Source organism: Epinephelus lanceolatus, chromosome 21, assembly GCF_041903045.1.
Source record: "Epinephelus lanceolatus isolate andai-2023 chromosome 21, ASM4190304v1, whole genome shotgun sequence".
Classification (NCBI taxonomy): domain Eukaryota; kingdom Metazoa; phylum Chordata; class Actinopteri; order Perciformes; family Serranidae; genus Epinephelus; species Epinephelus lanceolatus.
In genome coordinates this window covers 23,669,328-23,688,407 of record NC_135754.1, presented here as the reverse complement: position 1 = coordinate 23,688,407, position 19,080 = coordinate 23,669,328, and the positions used below count along the sequence as shown (strand labels likewise).

Genomic DNA, 19,080 nt, shown 5'->3' with positions numbered 1-19,080 from the left:
CAAAGAACATGTAAGCGCACGCCATTTTGCTCTAATGCTTTACTAATGCAGTGGGAGAACTTAAGAGCACAGAGAGGCAAAGAAATCAGTTCCTTCACCGTCAGATGGCTCAATATACCGTAATTATATTCACATAAGTTACTTAAGTTGGGGGCATGACCACATCATGCATGAATAAAGTATAGTAGAATACATTTAACTGCTAAAACAGATGACATCTAGCTAGCTGTGTAGTCTGACTGCTATTTCTTTCTTGTAGCAAAGGCCCTGTTTACACCTGATATGAACATGCATCCTTAGCCGTGTGTACTCTGATGTGTAGTGTAGTGGGCCACACTGACGTCCTTGCTTGTCCAACTACCTACTTTCTGTGGCTGCCAACGTAGCGCTGAGTGATTGTCTCTGGAGTAGCTCTTCTCTAGGTAAATGGTGAGTTCAATGTGAGCTAAAACAGCAGCGGGAGCAGCAGCTGCTGTTTGATGGTCACATCAAACTCACACCGATACCAAAACAGCTCGACTGTATCGTCAAACCAGTTAATATCTGTTAGGTTATGTTAGCCGTGGGGTGCTAACAGTTAGTCCTGTCACTGTGTGTGTGAGAGTGGACTCTTGTCATATGCCCCTGTTGCGGAGTTCACACTCCTGTAGCAGTAGTAGTACTCCTGGCATGAAAATTAGATATGTGTTTATTTGCATACAGAGCGGGAAAGTGAGATCCGATCAAGTGGTCAATCGAGACCACTTAATGCCAAGTGTGAACAGACAGAATTAGAGCTGTCCACCTGTGATCGGATCGTCCAAGACGTATGTTAATACAAAGTGTTAACAGGTTCAGAATCTGCATTCTGACCTCCTTGTTCAGCAAACAGACTTCTGCTGGTTAACAGATTTGTTAAATAACATAAAGAATGAATGAATGAATGAATGAATGAATGAAAAGTACCTCAGCCTCATCAAATGTCAGGAGCAGGTCAGAGGTCCCGGAGAGGATGCCCCGGGAGCCATCGATGAGGTAATCCCGAGCAGGAACAGAGTACGGATCAGCTTTCAGCATGGAGGCTGCCTGCACCAGCTTAGTGCACGCATTCTCCACTCTGTGGACAGCAGAAAGACAATCGATTATAAGACCAGTTAAAAAACAAAAATCCTCAAAACGAGTCATGCTGATGGTACAAAGCCCTACAGAAGCCAGATGGACTTGACGCATGGAAACAGCACACTGCCTACAGCAAAAACAGATGGAAGCTTGGGGATACAGCTAGCCATAACATACAGTAACTGCTGTCTAAGCAGGTCGTAGTTTCCTTTCCTCTTCTTATATGCTTTTCATCACGTTTTCAATAAATATTAATGTGAGAACCAGAGTCTACATCCCCGACTAAATACTTCCATACAGGGGTTAAATTGGGAATTAGAAACAGGGTAGTCCTCTCTCAGGGTTCCTTCACCTTAAGACAAGTTAGATTTAAGACAATGAGAGAAATTTAGGACCAATTTTACAAGAACCAAAAATAAAAAAAAACATGGAGGCATAAATTACTTTGAGTTAGAGATAGTTTTACCCAAATGTTTACTGTAACATAAAACGTGGGATTCCACTCCATCGATTCCCACTGTGCTGAGTCTGAAAAACTTGTTTTCCTAAAATACATAGAATCTTGTGGGCATTGCCTTGTACTGGTTTTAGCCGTACCACAAAATATTGGTTAAAACAGCCAGTTTCTGTTGAATTTGCACTTCCCCGTGTCATCCAGGGTTCAGAGACAGCTAGCCAGCAGACACTGGATCTTCTGCTCGGAGCATAGTGGCCAAAACAAATGTTGTTGAGTGTTGCTGGTTTCACTACTCTGGTCTGCATGACGGTAATGCAAGAGGCATTTAGTAAATTATTTTTTAAAATATCTATTAATTATTTTGAGATTTAAGGAGTTCACACATCATATGAACAGCTGAATCTGATCTTACTCATTGCAATACTACAGTTAGTTTACTTCCTGTACTACAAGCTCTGTTTGATTGCAAACCAGTACAGTTCACCACAAGATGCAGCACAGCATGTTCGGAGACATTATAATTAGATATTTGAACCAAACTTTGTTCTCTAGTAAGAAAATTATGCGGTCATGCTTTCACAGAATCAGACTGGTATTTATAGTATTTTTTTGATACTTTTAAGGGATTTGTTTTGGGACTTGTTTTGCCTAATGAAGGTCTATCACCTAGACATTGCAATTTAATGTATTTTTGCCATTTAGACAGTGTGTTTGTTTGCAACTTTTGATCTACTCAACCCTCTCCTATACACCTGTCTCATGAAATAGCTGTTGAAGTATTCTGTTCTGAATTATTAAAAACATAAAAATCATGTTTTCACAGAGTAGAATTGTGTGTTGTTATATTGCTACTGCCCTGAAGAGAGACTGTAAGAAACAGTCTAATGAATTGAGCTTGAAGGTTTACTCTTGACCTTGAAAATAGTTTTCAGTCACATTTTGTGAGCTCCAGAAGAAATCTACTAAAACAAACCTAAGCTAATGTGGGGTTTTTTGTAAGAAAGCCTAATGAATAAGTGAATGGACAGGACACTTCATTTTAAAGTGAACTCTTGAGTGAGTGGGATATAGGGAAGCAAGTTGGGGGCTGGTTAAAAATGAAGCATGCTTTTAACGGTTTTTATGGTTAAAAGATAGAGTGCATTTGTGTTGTACAGACTGTGAAATCCTATGAGGCAATTTTGTGATGTTGGGATATATAAATAAAACTGACGTTGACTTCTTCAGCATGAGTGTCTTGTGACAGAAAAGTCAGCTTGTTCTCACAGGATGTGATTTGGACCTCAGGAGGCAGAGCTCCAGTTGGCTCTGGCCCAATTTAACCCCTGTTCCACAGAAATGTGAATGATTGATTGTTGCTTCCTAGGTGCGATGTACCCGGTGAACTCCAGAGCAGAAAACACTGCAGGCTCAGCCCTTTGATTCAGCGTCATACATGCCACCTGCATTGTGTCATAACAGCCATATTGCACATAGAAACAGGCAACAAGCCAAGGACCGACACATGTTCTAGTTCCCACAGTTTACTGATTTCCTTCTGTTGCCTTTAGGCCAAATGTTGCCGTGGTAATAAAAGATCATGATAACTATTTTCCACATTATAAAGCAGTGAAAAGGGGCCAAACAAGAGGTGCTCAGTTTCCATTCTTCTAAAGCAGCAAGTCTCCTGCAGGATAAAGGCTAACGTATGTGCATGACATCCAGGCTGACGTGAGTGTGTGTGTGTGTGTGTGTGTGTGTGTGTGTGTGTGTTTGTCTTTGCAGAGCCAGCCAGCCAGCAGTGTCCTTCAGCGTGCACTAGCAAGAAACAGCCATGCATTAACCGGACCCCGACAGACACTATATTTAGTGGAGGAGACGCATTCCAGCACATGTGCTGATGGATGACGACCGGGTGACGATGTGACTTCGAGGCGCCAAATGTGTTGAGCCTGACGACCTGCGCCTGCCAATGCATTTCATCCCTGACCTTGGGGGGCTCCCAGGTCCTGCCACTCCCTCCCTCGACTGTAGTGTCTCATGTAATAAGGATCGGTGGAAGACTCTCATGCGGAGAGACAGTAGCTGAGCGCAAGTTTATGATTTAGCGACAAATAAATTACAAATACAACAAATACATGAATGAAACATGTAAATCTCTTTTCCTAGCTCAACATGTCAACATTTCTGTGCGTGTTTCATGTTTAAACATAAACCAAAAGCAGCAGCAGCAGCAGCAGCAGCCAGTGGCTCTTATGTATGAGAGTATGTATGAGTTTGTGGCCCTTCTTCTTTAGGGTAAAGGAACTCCTCCCTAGGCAAAAATAGTATTTCTGTTACACCAGGGCAAGATTCAGAGGCACTTAACATGCCATGTCTGACCTTTGCTTGGGCACAACCAGCCATTACTGCAACAGATAAAGAGAGAAAGAAGAGCCAGAGAGAGGCTCGTGGGTTCCACATACTGCAGAGAGAGAGAGCTATTTCATTTGAGAGATTTGTCACTGTATGAAATTGAGGTATGCAGAGAGATCCGTCTGTGCTTACTTGATGAAAGCTGGTGGCATGTCCCTTTTCATGATCTGGTCCTCTGTGGTTTGTACAGTCTCCTTCCCCACCTGAGAAACACAGATTTTTCGTGAGTAAAAATTAATCATCTATGATTTTAGGCAGAATACACTGCAAGGACATTACGAGTTAATGTCCAATCCATGAGACACAGAGAACAGACATTTCAAAGCAAAGACATGAGATGCCATTTTGTATATACCATACGGCAACTTTAATCATTGACTAATCTGCCGATTTAACTTAATTTGAAAACCTATAAGAAATTATCTTTTATTAATTCTTGATTCAGAACCTAATATTTATTATTTTGCTCATGTAGTGTCATGAATTCATGTCTACAACCTGTTTTCTATTTTCTAAAGCAGGTGCTCAATATGACTTTATGACAATAACTTTCAAACTGACTTCACCCACTTAGCACATGCTTTTCTTTTCATCTCTTTCAGGGTCACAGGAGTCCGGAGCCTGTCCCAGCATGCAGTGGGTAAAGGTCAAAGACACCCTGTGCAGGTCATTGGTCCATTACAGTGTCTACACAGATGCTATACACTCACATTTTAACATTGTGGATAGAAAGTGTTGGGGACATCAAACTCGTGGTTGTGTAGCAACAATGCTTAAACCTAAACCACCATTGTACTTGATTTCATTGCAGGACTTTGTGATTAAGTGCATCATTCAGTTCACTAGCATTACAAATTGTTTATTTGACTAGTGACTAACAACTAATTTAGTGGAATCGGGCTTAATAATATCTCACTTAAAGACATTTCTTGTTTGTGGACTACCATTTCAAATCCTTGAGTTCAGCATTTTGGCTGTCACCATCTTGATTTTTTTGGAGCCAAAAGTAGCCATATTTGGACCAGAGAGTGGAGCCTTGGAGAAGCGAGCAGTGATTCTCCCTCATAGACCAAGGTGACACCTCCCAGACACCCTGTCACTCAAAGCGACCACGCACTTCATTATCCGTAACTTTAAGCCTTAATAAAAATGTAAACAGGTGAGTCATAACTATTCACCCCTCGTACAGTTGTCATATATGTGGAAATTGGCGATAGAGACCAAAACTGTTTTTGTACCAGGCTGTAAATGTGTTTTTTTCTGATGTACGGTTGGGCATGTTAACATAGAGGTCTAATCTGAGATGCATGTGGCCATTACATAAACTGCAGTTTTTAGCAGTTCCCCTTTGCCTTCATCTTTCAGCCCCTGCAGTTGGTACTTGACAATATCGCTACAGGAAATCCTTGTTTCTGGTTGGTTGGGCAGTGTCAGTCACAAAGTAAATATAGTTCAGATATGTAAGCCTTACCACAACTCTAAATCAGTGTACAGGGTAAACCTGCAGTGACTAGAGTAATGCTTGACACCTGCTCTTTCAATCAGGGACTGATTTGACAAAACAAACAAGTATTTAAAGCACATGCACTTGGTATAAGCGTGATAATGCACTCTGTGCTATAGCAATATAGAAACACATGGTGTAAGTTGAGTTCTTTGCCCTCATCTCATCCATTATGTTTTCATATCTGGGCTAATATTACAATTTTGATGAGAACACTGCAAACTACAAAACCCAAAATATGTTTTATAGATGCTACTATATAAGAGGTAATGCTTTTATTGGTAGATTCTACATATTCCTCTGTAGAAACTAGTACAGGTAGCACCAAGGGTGGTCAAACATTCTCCAGTGGAGACAGGAAAACACCCCCACACCAGCCTCAGCCCTGATGACTAACCCATCAGTCATGAGGATTTTGTATCAGTCAACACTCAGAGCTCTGGCACTGAGTTTCAGAAGAGTTTGCACAGTTGTGCTGGCTCAGTAATATTCAAATCTCACATCTACTCCCGAGCTTTTATGCAACTTGAGCGCGCATTTTATACATCAATAGCATGTCATATGCGTGAGTAAAAACTCTGTTACCACAACTTTCCCCCTCAGGGAGTTTTGTCTTTAATCATGCAGTTTTCCACAACGATGTCCTGTTGCTTGTCCAGCGAAGCATTATTTCAACAAAGCAGCTGCTGGGGGCATGCCAGGCCTCAGCACAGTTATAATGCGTAAAGCAGCTGAATGTTGCCTCTCCCTCAAATGCCAAAATGACTCACCTCCCCCATCATGACCTCAGCTCTGGAGAGAGACACAACTCTCCCACGTCTAGCTGCCATGGGTGAGAGATCACACGCGTTCATACCGGGACACGGATCACACTGACTGGGTTAAATGAGCTGTGTCCCTGCCCAACAGGGACACGTTAAACCTTTTCTTTTACATTATTATTATCGTCGTTGTCGTCGTCGTCCTCCTCCTCCGCTTATCCGGGTCCAGGTTATTATAACAAATATAAACTACATGAGTGAGTACCTCACTGTCACACATAATTTAGCAATATATAATGTTTCCAACATATTTCACTGTGCTGAACTTCACTGACAATACAAACTATTTAAATATGTCACCCTGCGCTCAGGGACTTATTAATGACACTGTTTTGACACAATTCATGACTCTCATATACATATTTTATAGACTAAATAATAAATTGATTATCTAAAAAAAAGAAAAACTTCTAAAAAAAAAAGTGATTTGGGATGCTGTCTTGATGCTCGTGAGCATTCCCAGAGAGCTTGTCAACGTGTCCGACTACACGCAGTAGCAGAACCATTCCAGATGGTTGACGTGGAGGCTGTAATGGAGCAGAGCAGACATACATCTCCTCTCTTTTCACCAGACCAGAGGGACTCTGAGTAACTAAGGGGTTATAAATTAGGGCCAAAGGTTGTGCCAGACTAAAACTGGAGCTTAGCAGAGGCTGTCCATCTCGGAGCAAAGTGACAGCGTGCATATGCCGCCCTGACATTCCACCAATGAGTCGCCCTGAACAAAAGCAAACCACAACAACTAAAGCTGTTCTGTCCCGTTCAACTAAAGGGCAGCCAGCTACAGAGCAGGCATATAGGGCACTGACAGGGTAGTAAACATAAGAGAGGGGGGAGGAAGTAACACAAAGACCTTCCAGCCTTGCCAATATTACAGAGAACAGTAACCTCCTTTATGAAAGTAACACCTCTCTCCTGCCTTGTGAGTTCTCATATACAAGCCCAGGGTGTTGATCTCATATATACAAGCCCAGGGTGTTGCCAGTACTTCTAACCAACTTTTATTTTTCTTTAGTTTTGAGTTGCAAAGCACCGGCAGGACAAGTAAGTGCATCAATCTCATCCCATGTAAAGCTACATCATATTTCTATATGATGAAAAACTAATTTACACACCAGCAAAAACATACAGTGAACTGGAGGGCTGGATATTGGTACTCAATGCCAATAAGGTATCGACCTAAATAACCCAGCATCAAGTAATATTAAAACTTCTCCTGTCAAATGATAACTGCATTCGATCCTAGGAAACAATTACTGTTTGTATGGTTTTACTCACAGCTAATCACCACAAGAGTTCGCCACATGGCTGTACAACAAACCTGTGGCGTCTGGGGGCATTGTACACAAATCAATGATTCCATTCACATGATGGGTATCAAATGAAGTAGGAAAAACAGCCATCAAATGAAGCATTATATTGGTATTGGTATCACTTTAAGGGGACTGGTCTTGGCACCAGTATTGTAATTTTTAATGATACCCAGCCCTAGCAAACTGATGGTAACATCAATCAAATCTATGGCTACGGAAATATTGATTTGTTGATCAACAGCGTAAACGTTCACTGGTTATAGCTTGTAAGATATATATATATATATTGCCTCCCTAGTGTAGTGGTTAGAGTACTTGTCTTCCATGCCAAAGGTCCAAAGTTCAAATCCTGCTGGAGTCGACATCAGCAAATCAACCGAGTTCAGGTGCCCTAAATAGGGTTCAGGATAAGACGGTACCGCCGGAGTCTGGGCCAGGTTCTCAACACAGGTGCGTTTCAAGCCTGTTGTAGTCCGGTCAGGTTCCAGACATAGAAGTGGATTCCGACGTTCATATACTCTTCATGAACTACACTTTTATTTGGAATACCTTTATTTGTTAACTTTGTTTTTTGACTGTCGGACAAAATAATAGGGCTGAAAGTCAAAGATTCCAATCATCAGTTGGAGACCCCTCAATCAACTGAGATTGAAGTCGAACACTTATTTTTTGTTTTGCCAGTCACTGTGCAGTGTACTTCTGGGGGCACTTTGGTCCCCATATTTTGCTGCAGAGTGAGCACTTCTCACTGTCACACTGTTCTTTAGTGTAGTCTCTAGTTTTTGTTTGATACCTAGTGTATATTGCACATTTTGCCGTAAGCTCAATAAGCTTGTTTGTAAATGTCACTGTCCCTGAACGTCCTGCTGAACCCCGTTTAAACTCTATATGGGGAAAAAGGAAGAAACAAACAAATATTTGTGTTGAGTAGCCAAATTTGATTCAACTAACAATTCTGAGTCAGGTACAGCCCTACAAAATAAGCACCTTTTGGGACTCCAGTAGCTTGTGACATTGTCACATTTTTTTTAATTTTACAGAAAAAATGACTAGATTAAAAAAAGAATTTCTTTTATCCTGGTTAAGATTTATTGATGATGAAAATATCTACTTGTGGTCATAAAATAATGGTGTACTTTCTCTAAGGCACTGAGAATAATGAGCACTCGCTCCTGTCAGATGCTTGCATGTGCACGCCATAGAGAAGCCCGCATAACTAGTTATATGCTTTATTACACACTGAATTGTAGCTTTGGCTGAAACGTGCTTGAGTAATCCCACAACAGAATTGTTAAAACAACACTAAGATTTATATGAGATCAAGTCAAGTTTAGACATGACCTAAGGCAAACAAAGGAAAGAAGACAGACGACACCATAGGCCAACAATGCAGCAGCCAATAGCTAAACGCACGCTGCATTTAACGACTGCTGAGTCATGTTCTCCCCAAAGCATAATGCGAGTTGAGGCTCTTGATACTGTATTCAACAGGTCATCGCTGTCTTCCTTTCCCTCCTCCCTGTGGAGCCTCTTCTTGCTGTCTGAAGTTCAAAAACAGTCTGCAGCCAAACAGCGATCCAAACAATTTGCTGCAAAAATAGATCTGTGACCTGGCTTATACCCGTTGTTGTCAAGCAGTCCATGATGCCTGGCCCGTTTTGCTATTCTGAGCCTCTGTCCAAGTTTTGAACCACATTCTCATGGCACCAACACTGACCACGTTTGACATTAGGGCTGCTTTAGTCTGTACTTTTTAAAAGGTCTCTAGTTCCCAAATCCCAGGATGACAACTTCAAATTGCATGTGTTGTCGGACCCACAGCCTGAAAGACGTTTATTACTCATCAGTATTATTGACAATGTCTTCTCTGTCAATCAACTAATCAGTCATGATATAAAACATTTATTTATTGGCACTTTGTTTGATAATTGATAATGAAGACAGGAAACGTGGGGGAGAGAGGAAACAATGACGTCCAGTTTGAACTCATTCTTAATCAGAGCCCAGACTCACAGGCCAAACCACAACACAAATATCCTGTTCCTTGAATAGACTGGACCAGACCACTTTAAGGAAGGGTAGATGTTCACTTCCACCTTCTTTTTAAAACCTTTCACCGATTCAGTGTCATCTTCTTTCAGGCTGTCACACACCGCACTACTGGCTGACAGTCTCATTTACCATTTTGTGTCTGGAGTGGAAACACTGACACTCCTTTTGCCATCCAAGAGAGCTGTGTGGAAACCCTGTGTGTTGTGAAGTAGCTTGATAAAGTGGCTGCTCCTTTAGAACAGACTCCCCTTTGTTGACAGCAGCCCATCGCTCTGCTGGGAGAAGAAAGGCTACTCTGAAAGCCTCAAGGCTGCCAAGACAGAGCCCGCCTTTCACATGTTGGGTAGTTTTAGCACAATGCTGTGTTAGTCATGGTGACCACAAAGATCTATGATGGCAAAATTCTGGCGAGTGCTGTCACTGCTGCCCTTAGCAATGTCCTGCAATTAAACTGTACTCCATACTGCACAGACGTTTAGAAGTGCAACTCAGACTCTGATACTGAAATGACTTTGTACTGCAATCTGATGAGACACGCTCACGCAAACTGATGGCGTAGCACTCCATTAGCTTCTCCTAATCAATAGTCTCAGAACTAGCAAGTGCGTTCTGAGATATCAAATGACTTCTGACTAATAATGACTCAGAGGGGCAGCAGAGAGGTCATACTGAAGGTCAACACCTTTATCATGCATCTGTCAAGAGGTGTCTCACACAGTTTATTAATTTGAGTTGAGGAAGTAGCTGCGCAGGGGGTGTCCAAGGTGATGAAAGTCACAAATCAAACGGCCTGCTCGGCCATGGCCCTGTAGCCAGAGAGAATATATCACAACTATCTATCTCATGTTACAGGAGCTTAGCAGCTCGCACAGTGTTGCTGGGGAGTGGCGCTCATCTGTGTGAATCCTCCTCTTAAAAAGAAGAGTGAGTCAATGCAAGGCTTGTCATAGATGAGCTGCCATTTTCCACCGGAGCAAGTATTGCCAGAGGAACAGAGATAACAGGAGATTACTTTTATTGCATCTACTGGAGGTTGGGGGGGAAGGGGCAACATCACAACCAGAGATCAAATCGGGACAATCAATGCACCGTGAACCTATTTGTTGCATTCAAATAGATCTGAATCTTCTAGTGGGACATAACTTAATAGTTTGATCTAAAAGAAAAGTTCATAGTCACCACACATCAATACTTAATGCACATTATCTCTGCCCTCAAATACTACAGGAGCATGGTGTAGAAGCTCCTACTTTGGAGTTTATAAAGTACAACAAAGTTAAACCCCCACTGCATTGTATCCTTTGTAATGGTCAGCAGTTATAAACACGTTCATTGCCAAGAGAGAGGGGGTTTCCCTTTGCCGGCTCACGCTCCTGTTCCTGAGTGGGGCCGACAGCTGCCGGGTCTTCCTGACTTGGCTTCTTGCATTTCCTCATCAATTCATCACTTCTCCATGTCCTCCTATCCTGAAGAATTTGATGAAAGAAACAGACTATAGACGTGGTATGAATCCATAACACAACTGCACATTTCTGTAAAGACTTGAGTATCTCTTCTCACTAGAGACAAACATTTCAGACTCAGTTCGCCTTGTATAGTTGCCACGATGACAGAATCAAATAGTGAGCAACATGAAATGATTTCCCTTGAGAAACTGCAGGAAGCTGGAGTACCAGGTAATAGGAAACGTTTTCTTTTGTATGCCTTAAGCACTTTAGTTAATGAACACATTTGTTTCCCAGCCATAAAGGATTAAAGAAGTGGGTGACTGAAATTATTGTTCAAGATCTCATCAAGTACTGATCTAACTGTAAGTACTGAAAAGCTTCCTCAGTTTGTGTCCGCTTTAATTCTCTTAAAGAAGTTGGAGACTAGCAGCACTTCCACTGACGTTTTCTGCAGAATGAAATATTACAGTTGAGCCCAACTTCCGGTATTTGGATTTCTTTGGTATCGTTGCATAAATCACAATGGTATTTTGTAACCTCAGCAACATTGCAGAAGAAGGCAGCTTTTTTTCCCACCCCAAGATCAACTGTACAGCCTCTGAGCGATCTGCACAGGAGCATCTCTACAAGTCACATGAGCCTCATTATCAGTGCAAACAGGAAGACTAACTCTTAAGACTTCATCCGCTCCAGGACCTTACATCACTGGCATTCTTTTTATTATCCTACGCCTATAAAAAGGAGCTATAAAAATAATGAAGCACACCGAGTCTGAAATAAAAAAGGGCCTGTATAGTCAACTCAAAAGAATGACTGCTGACACAGAGAAGCATGTTGTTCTTCTATTAACCCCTGTAGGAAAACAGAACTCCAAGAATTACTTAGTATACAATATAAACATTTATATGTCTATTTAGCTGTGATTTGCACAACAAATATAATGTTACTCAGAATCTTTTAGATGTAATGGTTTCACTATGACACTTTTTAGCACCACGTCTTCAACTTGAAATGTAAACCTGACAGATAGGAGACAAAACTAGAATGATAAAACACCAGAGTTGCAAACATCAGAGTTTATACACTGTACAGCTCAGCAGGTTGAGCCAGGCGACCAAGTTAGTTATTTCTCTTATGTTATGTTATTGTTGCACAAGTCATTTTTTGCAATAACCACAAGGCTTGCTTATTGCACAAGTGATGAACACATCGTCTCTCACAATACTTCAAAGTTGGTAATATAGTTGGTCATATCCTGCTACTAAAACCATTTACCAACCATCAAATTGCATCATGGGTCAAACACAGATATCGTAGATAAAGATGAAGCTGGAAAGACCCAGCGTGTGAACACAGCTTTCCTTCAATGGGGGGCATGTTAATTGATCATCTTATTCAACATTTCCCCAAAATTGTTCATTCAAACCATCAGCTCAACCCCCCTCTGAGCAGGGATGCATTCCTGCCTGCTGGGAATTCTTCACATTCCTCACATTCATCTTTAATTGAGGTCTGGCTCATTGTCTCAATGGATGCTGAGCACTAGTGAAGGGTCTCAGTTCGACCAAAAACACATGCTACACTTTAAATACTGGGTCAGTTTACGAGGGCTCAACTTTTATCTCCATGCATCTGGAATAACGAGATTAGGCCCCTTCTAATTAATAATTTAAAGGTCTACACATTTATCACAGTGAGTGCACCAGATCTCCTCAGATAGGCTTAAAGGAACAGTTTACCCCAAATAAAAAACACATATTTATCCTTTTACCTGTGGTGCCATTTATTAATCTAGGTTATTTTGCCGTAAGGTGCCAAGTGTTGGAGATATGGACCCTAAAGATGTCTGGATGGAACTGCATGGCACTCAACTTGTGGTGCTTAAAGCGCCAAAAACTCAACAGCAATGTCTCTTTCCAGAAACCATGACCTGGTTACTCAAGATAATCCACAGACCTTGTTGTTAGCAGTTTCATGTAGGAACTATTTTCTTTGTACCGAACTACACGCGCTGACTATATCATCACGCAGAAGGAAACATGCATCTACTCATGGACAAGAGGATCATGCTCATGACAGTGCAAGATTTACACATTGATGGCGTCCTCCTTAGCTGTGCTGTAAAGTTAGCTTGCTCAGCGGTGCTAAGTGAGCCAGCAGTAGAGCCACGTCTTCTTCTGCATGCTGATACTGTTGGCAGGTGTAGTTCACTAGAAAGAAAATAGTTCCTTCACGAAACTGCTCACAACAAGATCATTGGATTATCTTGAGTAACTGGGTCCTGAAATCTGGAAAGAGACATTGCTGTTGAGTCTTCAAATTTATTTTTTGGCACTTTGAGAGCCATTTAGTTCCATTACATTGGACAGAAGGCAGACATTTCTACAGCTCACACAAAAACAGTCTACACGCAAGAGGAAAAATATGTATTTTTTATTTTTGGGGTTACTTTCCCTGTAAGCGCCATCAAGCATCCTAAAAGCTCATCTTCCATCTCTCTCTGGCAATGGAAAGTAGCCTGACGCAACCATCGGAATATGTATTTTGAAAGGTAGAGTCATTTGTAACCCAGTTTCACTCATATTTTCAGGTCATCCAAAATCCACCTTGACTAACCGGGGTTTAGCTTCTGGCCCAAGAGATTTTGAAGTCTGTGCAACATGTGGTTTTCTGGGCAACACAGACAGTGAGGTAAATAGCTTTTCTCTGGCACAGCCCCGCCCTGAGAATCTCTGAAGAAATGCAATTAGACAGCCTCGTCCATTTCCCTTCCAAGGATGATCCTTTCCTCTGCGGACATTTGCTCTCTAGTTAGACAATCACTGAAAGTAAGTGACGGGGCAAAAACTGAAAATGCTTCAAATCTGAGGTTATGATAACAACTTCCATGGGCAACATGAGACCTAGACTGTAAACAAGTTAAAAAAAAAAAAACTTTCTGTTTCCTGAGAATCTTCAAGAGTCATCTGTTACAGAGAAGTCAAAGATATGGGCCACACAGTGCGTTTATTTTTGAGCTTTGCAATGTATGACTCACGGGACTGGTGGGACTTAGACCAGAAGAAATTACATCTGATCCTTAACTTCAACGATATCATAACACTGTCCATGTTGTAGTGTTGCTACAGCAACTGGAAATAATTACAGGCCTATCCATTCATTCATGCCACTGTTGGAAACATCTGATCACAATTCAGAATGTCCACAGAGCCGGGATCGTTTCACCCCAAGCAAGCTGAGGTTGTACAGGACATTTTCATGTGTCAGGAAATGCTCGCACGTACTGCATTCATTTTAGAAACAGTGACTGAGTTAAAATGTACAAAATGTTCTATTTTTTGCTCTTATTCCTAAGAAGGCAACATTCCTACTAACGTGTTTACATGGCTAATGAAAATGAATATACCACTATTATTCCTATTTGCATGCAGCTGTGCATATTCCGATTAATGTGCCTTAACGTGGTTTTTAGCCTAAAAATGTGGAGACGTAGCACGGCTGGAACTGCTTGTGCCATTTTGCTTCTTTGCCTCACACAGGACTTGTTCGTCCATGCAAACACAGCCTCCCTCTTTCATTCCTTAAACCACCTTTTCAGAAGCTTGGCGTTGAAGTATCTGAGAATATCCAAAAACTTTTGGGCATGCATCTACTGTATGCGCCGGCCATGCAAACTGCTGTCTAGTTGGTTTGTGTACATCACGTTCATGACAACACACAGAGCTGATTGTAAACGAGCAGGACGCTGTGTGAAGCAAACTGCGGTAAAGTTGAGATGCATATTCTAAATGCGCTGTATGCATGTCCAAATGGCATTGAGCAGATAGCAGGTACATTAAGTATCAGAGCTGATGCTGAAAAACAGGTTGGTGTACACACCTCCAAATTAGCTAAAATAAGCTAAAAACATCCATAGAGCAGCAGACTTGGCTGTTGTTTACGAGTTCTTCATTGCAACCAATACCTTTCAACTCACTGCTAATGTTAAAAATGTATATTAGTGGAACTTTAAACACTACGGCAATGTTTTGATGTTCCCGTATATATGTGTAACTGTGCACACTTTAACTTAACTTGCATGCAGTTGCAGTATGCATCTAAAAAAAGAAGTGGTGTGTCTAATTTTCCTAAACATCACACACCAATCTAAGGACAGAGTTGTGCATTCATCTTTGATGATCCTTTAACGACCCAGTCAAAGTTTACATGCAGATCTCTCTTCACTATTAGTAGTTACATCTGATTACAAACTATAAATATAATTGGGTTAAGAATTACTACCATTAGTTCAAGTAAAAGTTTACTACGTGGAGTCAAAACTGTTTGTGACAGTATTTATGAACTGTTATCCAAGGTATAACTGCAGTATGAGTTGGCAGAGAAGGCCTTCTGTCAACGTATGATGTCAAACATAAACACAACACACCAGCTAAACACCTCTCTCTAATGCCCCTCAGAGGAAAGAAGTCTCACTGGTGTTTACATAGTAACAATGCATAAAATGGGACACAGAGTTAGTTTGAGAGTGAGCATTGAGTGATAACAAAGGTATAGAATGAAGCCAATTAGAGTTATGGTTGTGGACCATAAACCTAGTAAATAAACTGTGGGTTAATGGTAGTCAGTCCTTCTAAATGGAGAATTCTTTTGCTGACAAGAGACGCCAGAGCAATTGTCCAAATTTATCGCCCAACATCTGCGAGGCTGACAGAGAACAACACACAGGAACCAAGCCTGCCTTAGTTTAGCCTCTGTCCCTTCCTTTCTTTACGAGCCACAGTATCTGACGGCCCCTCACATCTCTTTGTTTCCTTCGTGATAAAAACTTTCCATGAATTGCTTTGTGTTTCAGGCAAAAAATTGAGGAAACAACATTGTCAGTTCCTTACTTGTTGCTGTGATAGCTACAATGTGGCTTTGAGGAACACTACTGTGGTCAGGTCGTTCTGGAACTCTAAATATACTTGAAACCACAGCTGCATCTGGTCAAGGGGTTGTACATAATGCAATGTTTTTGAAATACAGTCTGGAAACACATAACTAATAGCTCCAAAGGCATTTTAATTGCTCTGTGTGGATAGAAAAGCATCATGGGCACCAAATAGATATGATGATGTATGAGCACTTGCCATAGTGTTTCAAGAGTGAGTCAAAATTACAGCTATGATATCACCCGGGGCGGGGGCGGGGGGGCATATTTTTAGTTTGATTTGCTTCTTTGTTAGTTACCAGGTTCTCTCAAAAACATGTCAACAATTTCTGGGTCATATATGTATTTTGATGCATATTTTGCATTTATTCAGAATCTGACCAATCAGCTTCTCTGATGCTAGTGAATCAGAAACAAAGGTGACAGGTGAGGATTGCTAGCTTTACATGTAAGACCTACAGTATTCAAACTCACCACAAATTCTTGCTATGACAGCTATTAAAATGTGCAACTCATCTAAATATCATGGGGTTCACATTTTGACAGCTGTCAAAATACAGTATGTGACTCAGAGGTGTGAACTCTGGTCCCATGACTTGACCTCTAGTCACAAATTTGACGACTTTAGGCCCCACTTGATAAAATCAATAAAGGCGTGCAACTTGACATGGACTTGACATGGAATGAGTCATGACTTCACTTGGACTTCAGCCTCTTGACTTGAAAATGTTTGATATTTTCCACCAAGGCAATTTGGGAGGATAAAGTTAAAGAAATTTTTTTTTAGTATGAGATGAGTTAAATACAAAAAGACAGGACAGAAGCACACAAAATTCATCATGTCATGCTACTGGTTAACAGTGCTAAATGCTATTTACAAACTTGTTTTAACAAATAAATGTAAATTTTAAAAAGCCTTCATGATTTTTTTAAATTTATATATTATTATTCTGTCGTTAAAATGGCATTGCGTTTCGTGACAAGAGCATTAGGACTTTAGTTTAGGATTTAAAACTCAAAGGTTAGGACTTAGGAATTGTCTTGGGACTTGTCAATGTTGACTTGGAACTTGACTCAGGATTTGCCTGTCTTGACTTGGGACTTGAGTGCAAAGACTTTAGACTTATGACTTGTAAAACAATGACTTGGTCGTACCTCTGATGTGACGAAAGAAAAAAACATATTCGGGGAAGAAATATAGCTGAGATACATTATCAGGTCACAATATCTAATGGCTTGCAGAATGCAGCGTTACACCGGATACACTTGCACATTAACAATTTTGACACATCTGTGCACAGCATTGGTGAAGATCTGATAATGCTATCTAGCTCTATTCCATCACATTAGCAGAGCATTTACAGCTGACATATTTATAACTTGCATCTACTATTAATCACCTCTCTAACTCTCCCATGCAGCAGTGTAGTCTATATCACTGGTTCCTAACCTGAGGGGTCCCAAACCCTAACGTGGGTCACCAAAGCTTCACGGGGGGTTTCTTGATTTCAAGGGGTGTAAGAAAACGTTTTTTAAAAATATACAGTAGGCCTACATCTCAGCATTTTATTCGTGTCTGTGAAGAAAACTCTATGTTTACATTGTTATTTAAGGTGTAAAAAAATACAGAATCGTATAGAATATTCCTGAAAAATAGCAGGAAAACTCATCTCTAATGCAATATAATAAAATGCACAGGAAATCTGCTCAAGATTGACCTAAATTGCTCATTGCAAAATTTTCATTCACTATTTGAGTTTATTGTGCAGTTAATAAGTTGTTCTGTGCTGTGACTGTTAGGCATTGACTATAATGTGAAATATCCATAAAATATGTCACTTGGTAAGGTGTTGTCAGTTTGCTTAATAGTAGAAAATGGGTACCTTTAGGAAAAAGATTGGGAACCACTGGTCTATACTGATCTGATTGCAAATGATATGCATTGCAACGACCTGTCCCATCTACTCTGTGTTTAGAGAGCTGAGGTTTCCTGGAATCAAACAATCTGTGGTTGTAGTTCATTCATATTCCCTTTTGACAGCCACATTCAATGACAAGCCGTGCAGCAGTTCCTCCAACTAAACTGAATGAAACAGGAATTCCTGTAGCCTGCTGCCCCACCTGGCTCACATACTTGCAGCAGTGCCTACGTCAGGATATGGCAGTAGGCTACAAAAGAGGCAGGGCATATTTTCAAGGGGAAAAGGGCGTCACTGCCCTTTGCCCCGAGTCAGACAACTTCAGAAAACTTTAATAGCACGTATATATCATCTTTGATATTACACACACAAAACAGAGCTAGCTACACACCGGTGAGTGCTGTGTTTTAACGTTAGATTAATTTGAGAGCGGACGTTGTGGGACAAAGAGCGACAGGTAGCCTACAACACCCGCCGAGTTTGGGCAGACTTTATCAGATACTGGGAGAAAGTTACTCACCCGGACAAGGTTGCTAACAGCCGCCTGCACGGCAGCAACCGGCGCCGTCAGATCTGGAATAGCTTTCCCGTCAACTTCACCTTCTTCGTGCATTATGACCAGATGGGATATCTGCTGAGCCACCGGCTCCAGGATACTTTCTATCGTCTTCGTGTGAAAAACCGGCATGGTGACAACTTTATATCACTATCCAAGAGAAAAATAAGTAAATATCCAACCACCTGAGGCAGTTTTCTCCCAAACTCCCACTACAAAAGTCTACAACAGTCCCGCTAGCTTTTCTTTTCCAGGACAGTTTCACTCTCCGGTACGAAGACTACAACTACTCCCGTGAAACCATCAACGTGAAAAAGTCCCAGCCAGAGAGTGAGCGCGAGCAACCTTAACGTCAACCAACGTCTCCCACTCTCTAAGCCAATCAGCGAGCGAGAAGGCAACGCTTCTGGCTTCTGATTGGTGGAAAGCGGTGCCGCTCTGCGTCAGCACCTCCCGCTTCCACACAGGCGAGTTTGCTAGAGATCCGAGGTGCTCCCTAAATTACGTAATAGATTCTCATGCCCTAAAAAGGGAAATATGTGTCCAGTGTTTGTGAGGAGTAGATTCCAGCCGCTGTAAATTAACTAC

The 19,080-nt window shown here is 41.3% G+C and overlaps 1 protein-coding gene across 1 annotated transcript in view; it reads right to left on the bottom strand.

Moving 5' to 3' along the window:
* The window catches only part of LOC117247190 (vinculin), a 33,463-nt gene extending 14,640 nt beyond the window's left edge, over positions 1–18,823 (bottom strand). Inside the window, exons 1-3 of the mRNA XM_033611524.2 lie at positions 18,457–18,823; positions 4,082–4,152; positions 946–1,096 (exon numbers count right to left, since the gene is read on the bottom strand). Coding sequence (XP_033467415.1) covers positions 946–1,096; positions 4,082–4,152; positions 18,457–18,624 — 390 coding nt within the window. The 5' untranslated portion in view covers positions 18,625–18,823. The remainder of the gene's footprint in view (positions 1–945; positions 1,097–4,081; positions 4,153–18,456) is intronic.
* Between the last annotated feature and the right edge of the window lie 257 nt (positions 18,824–19,080).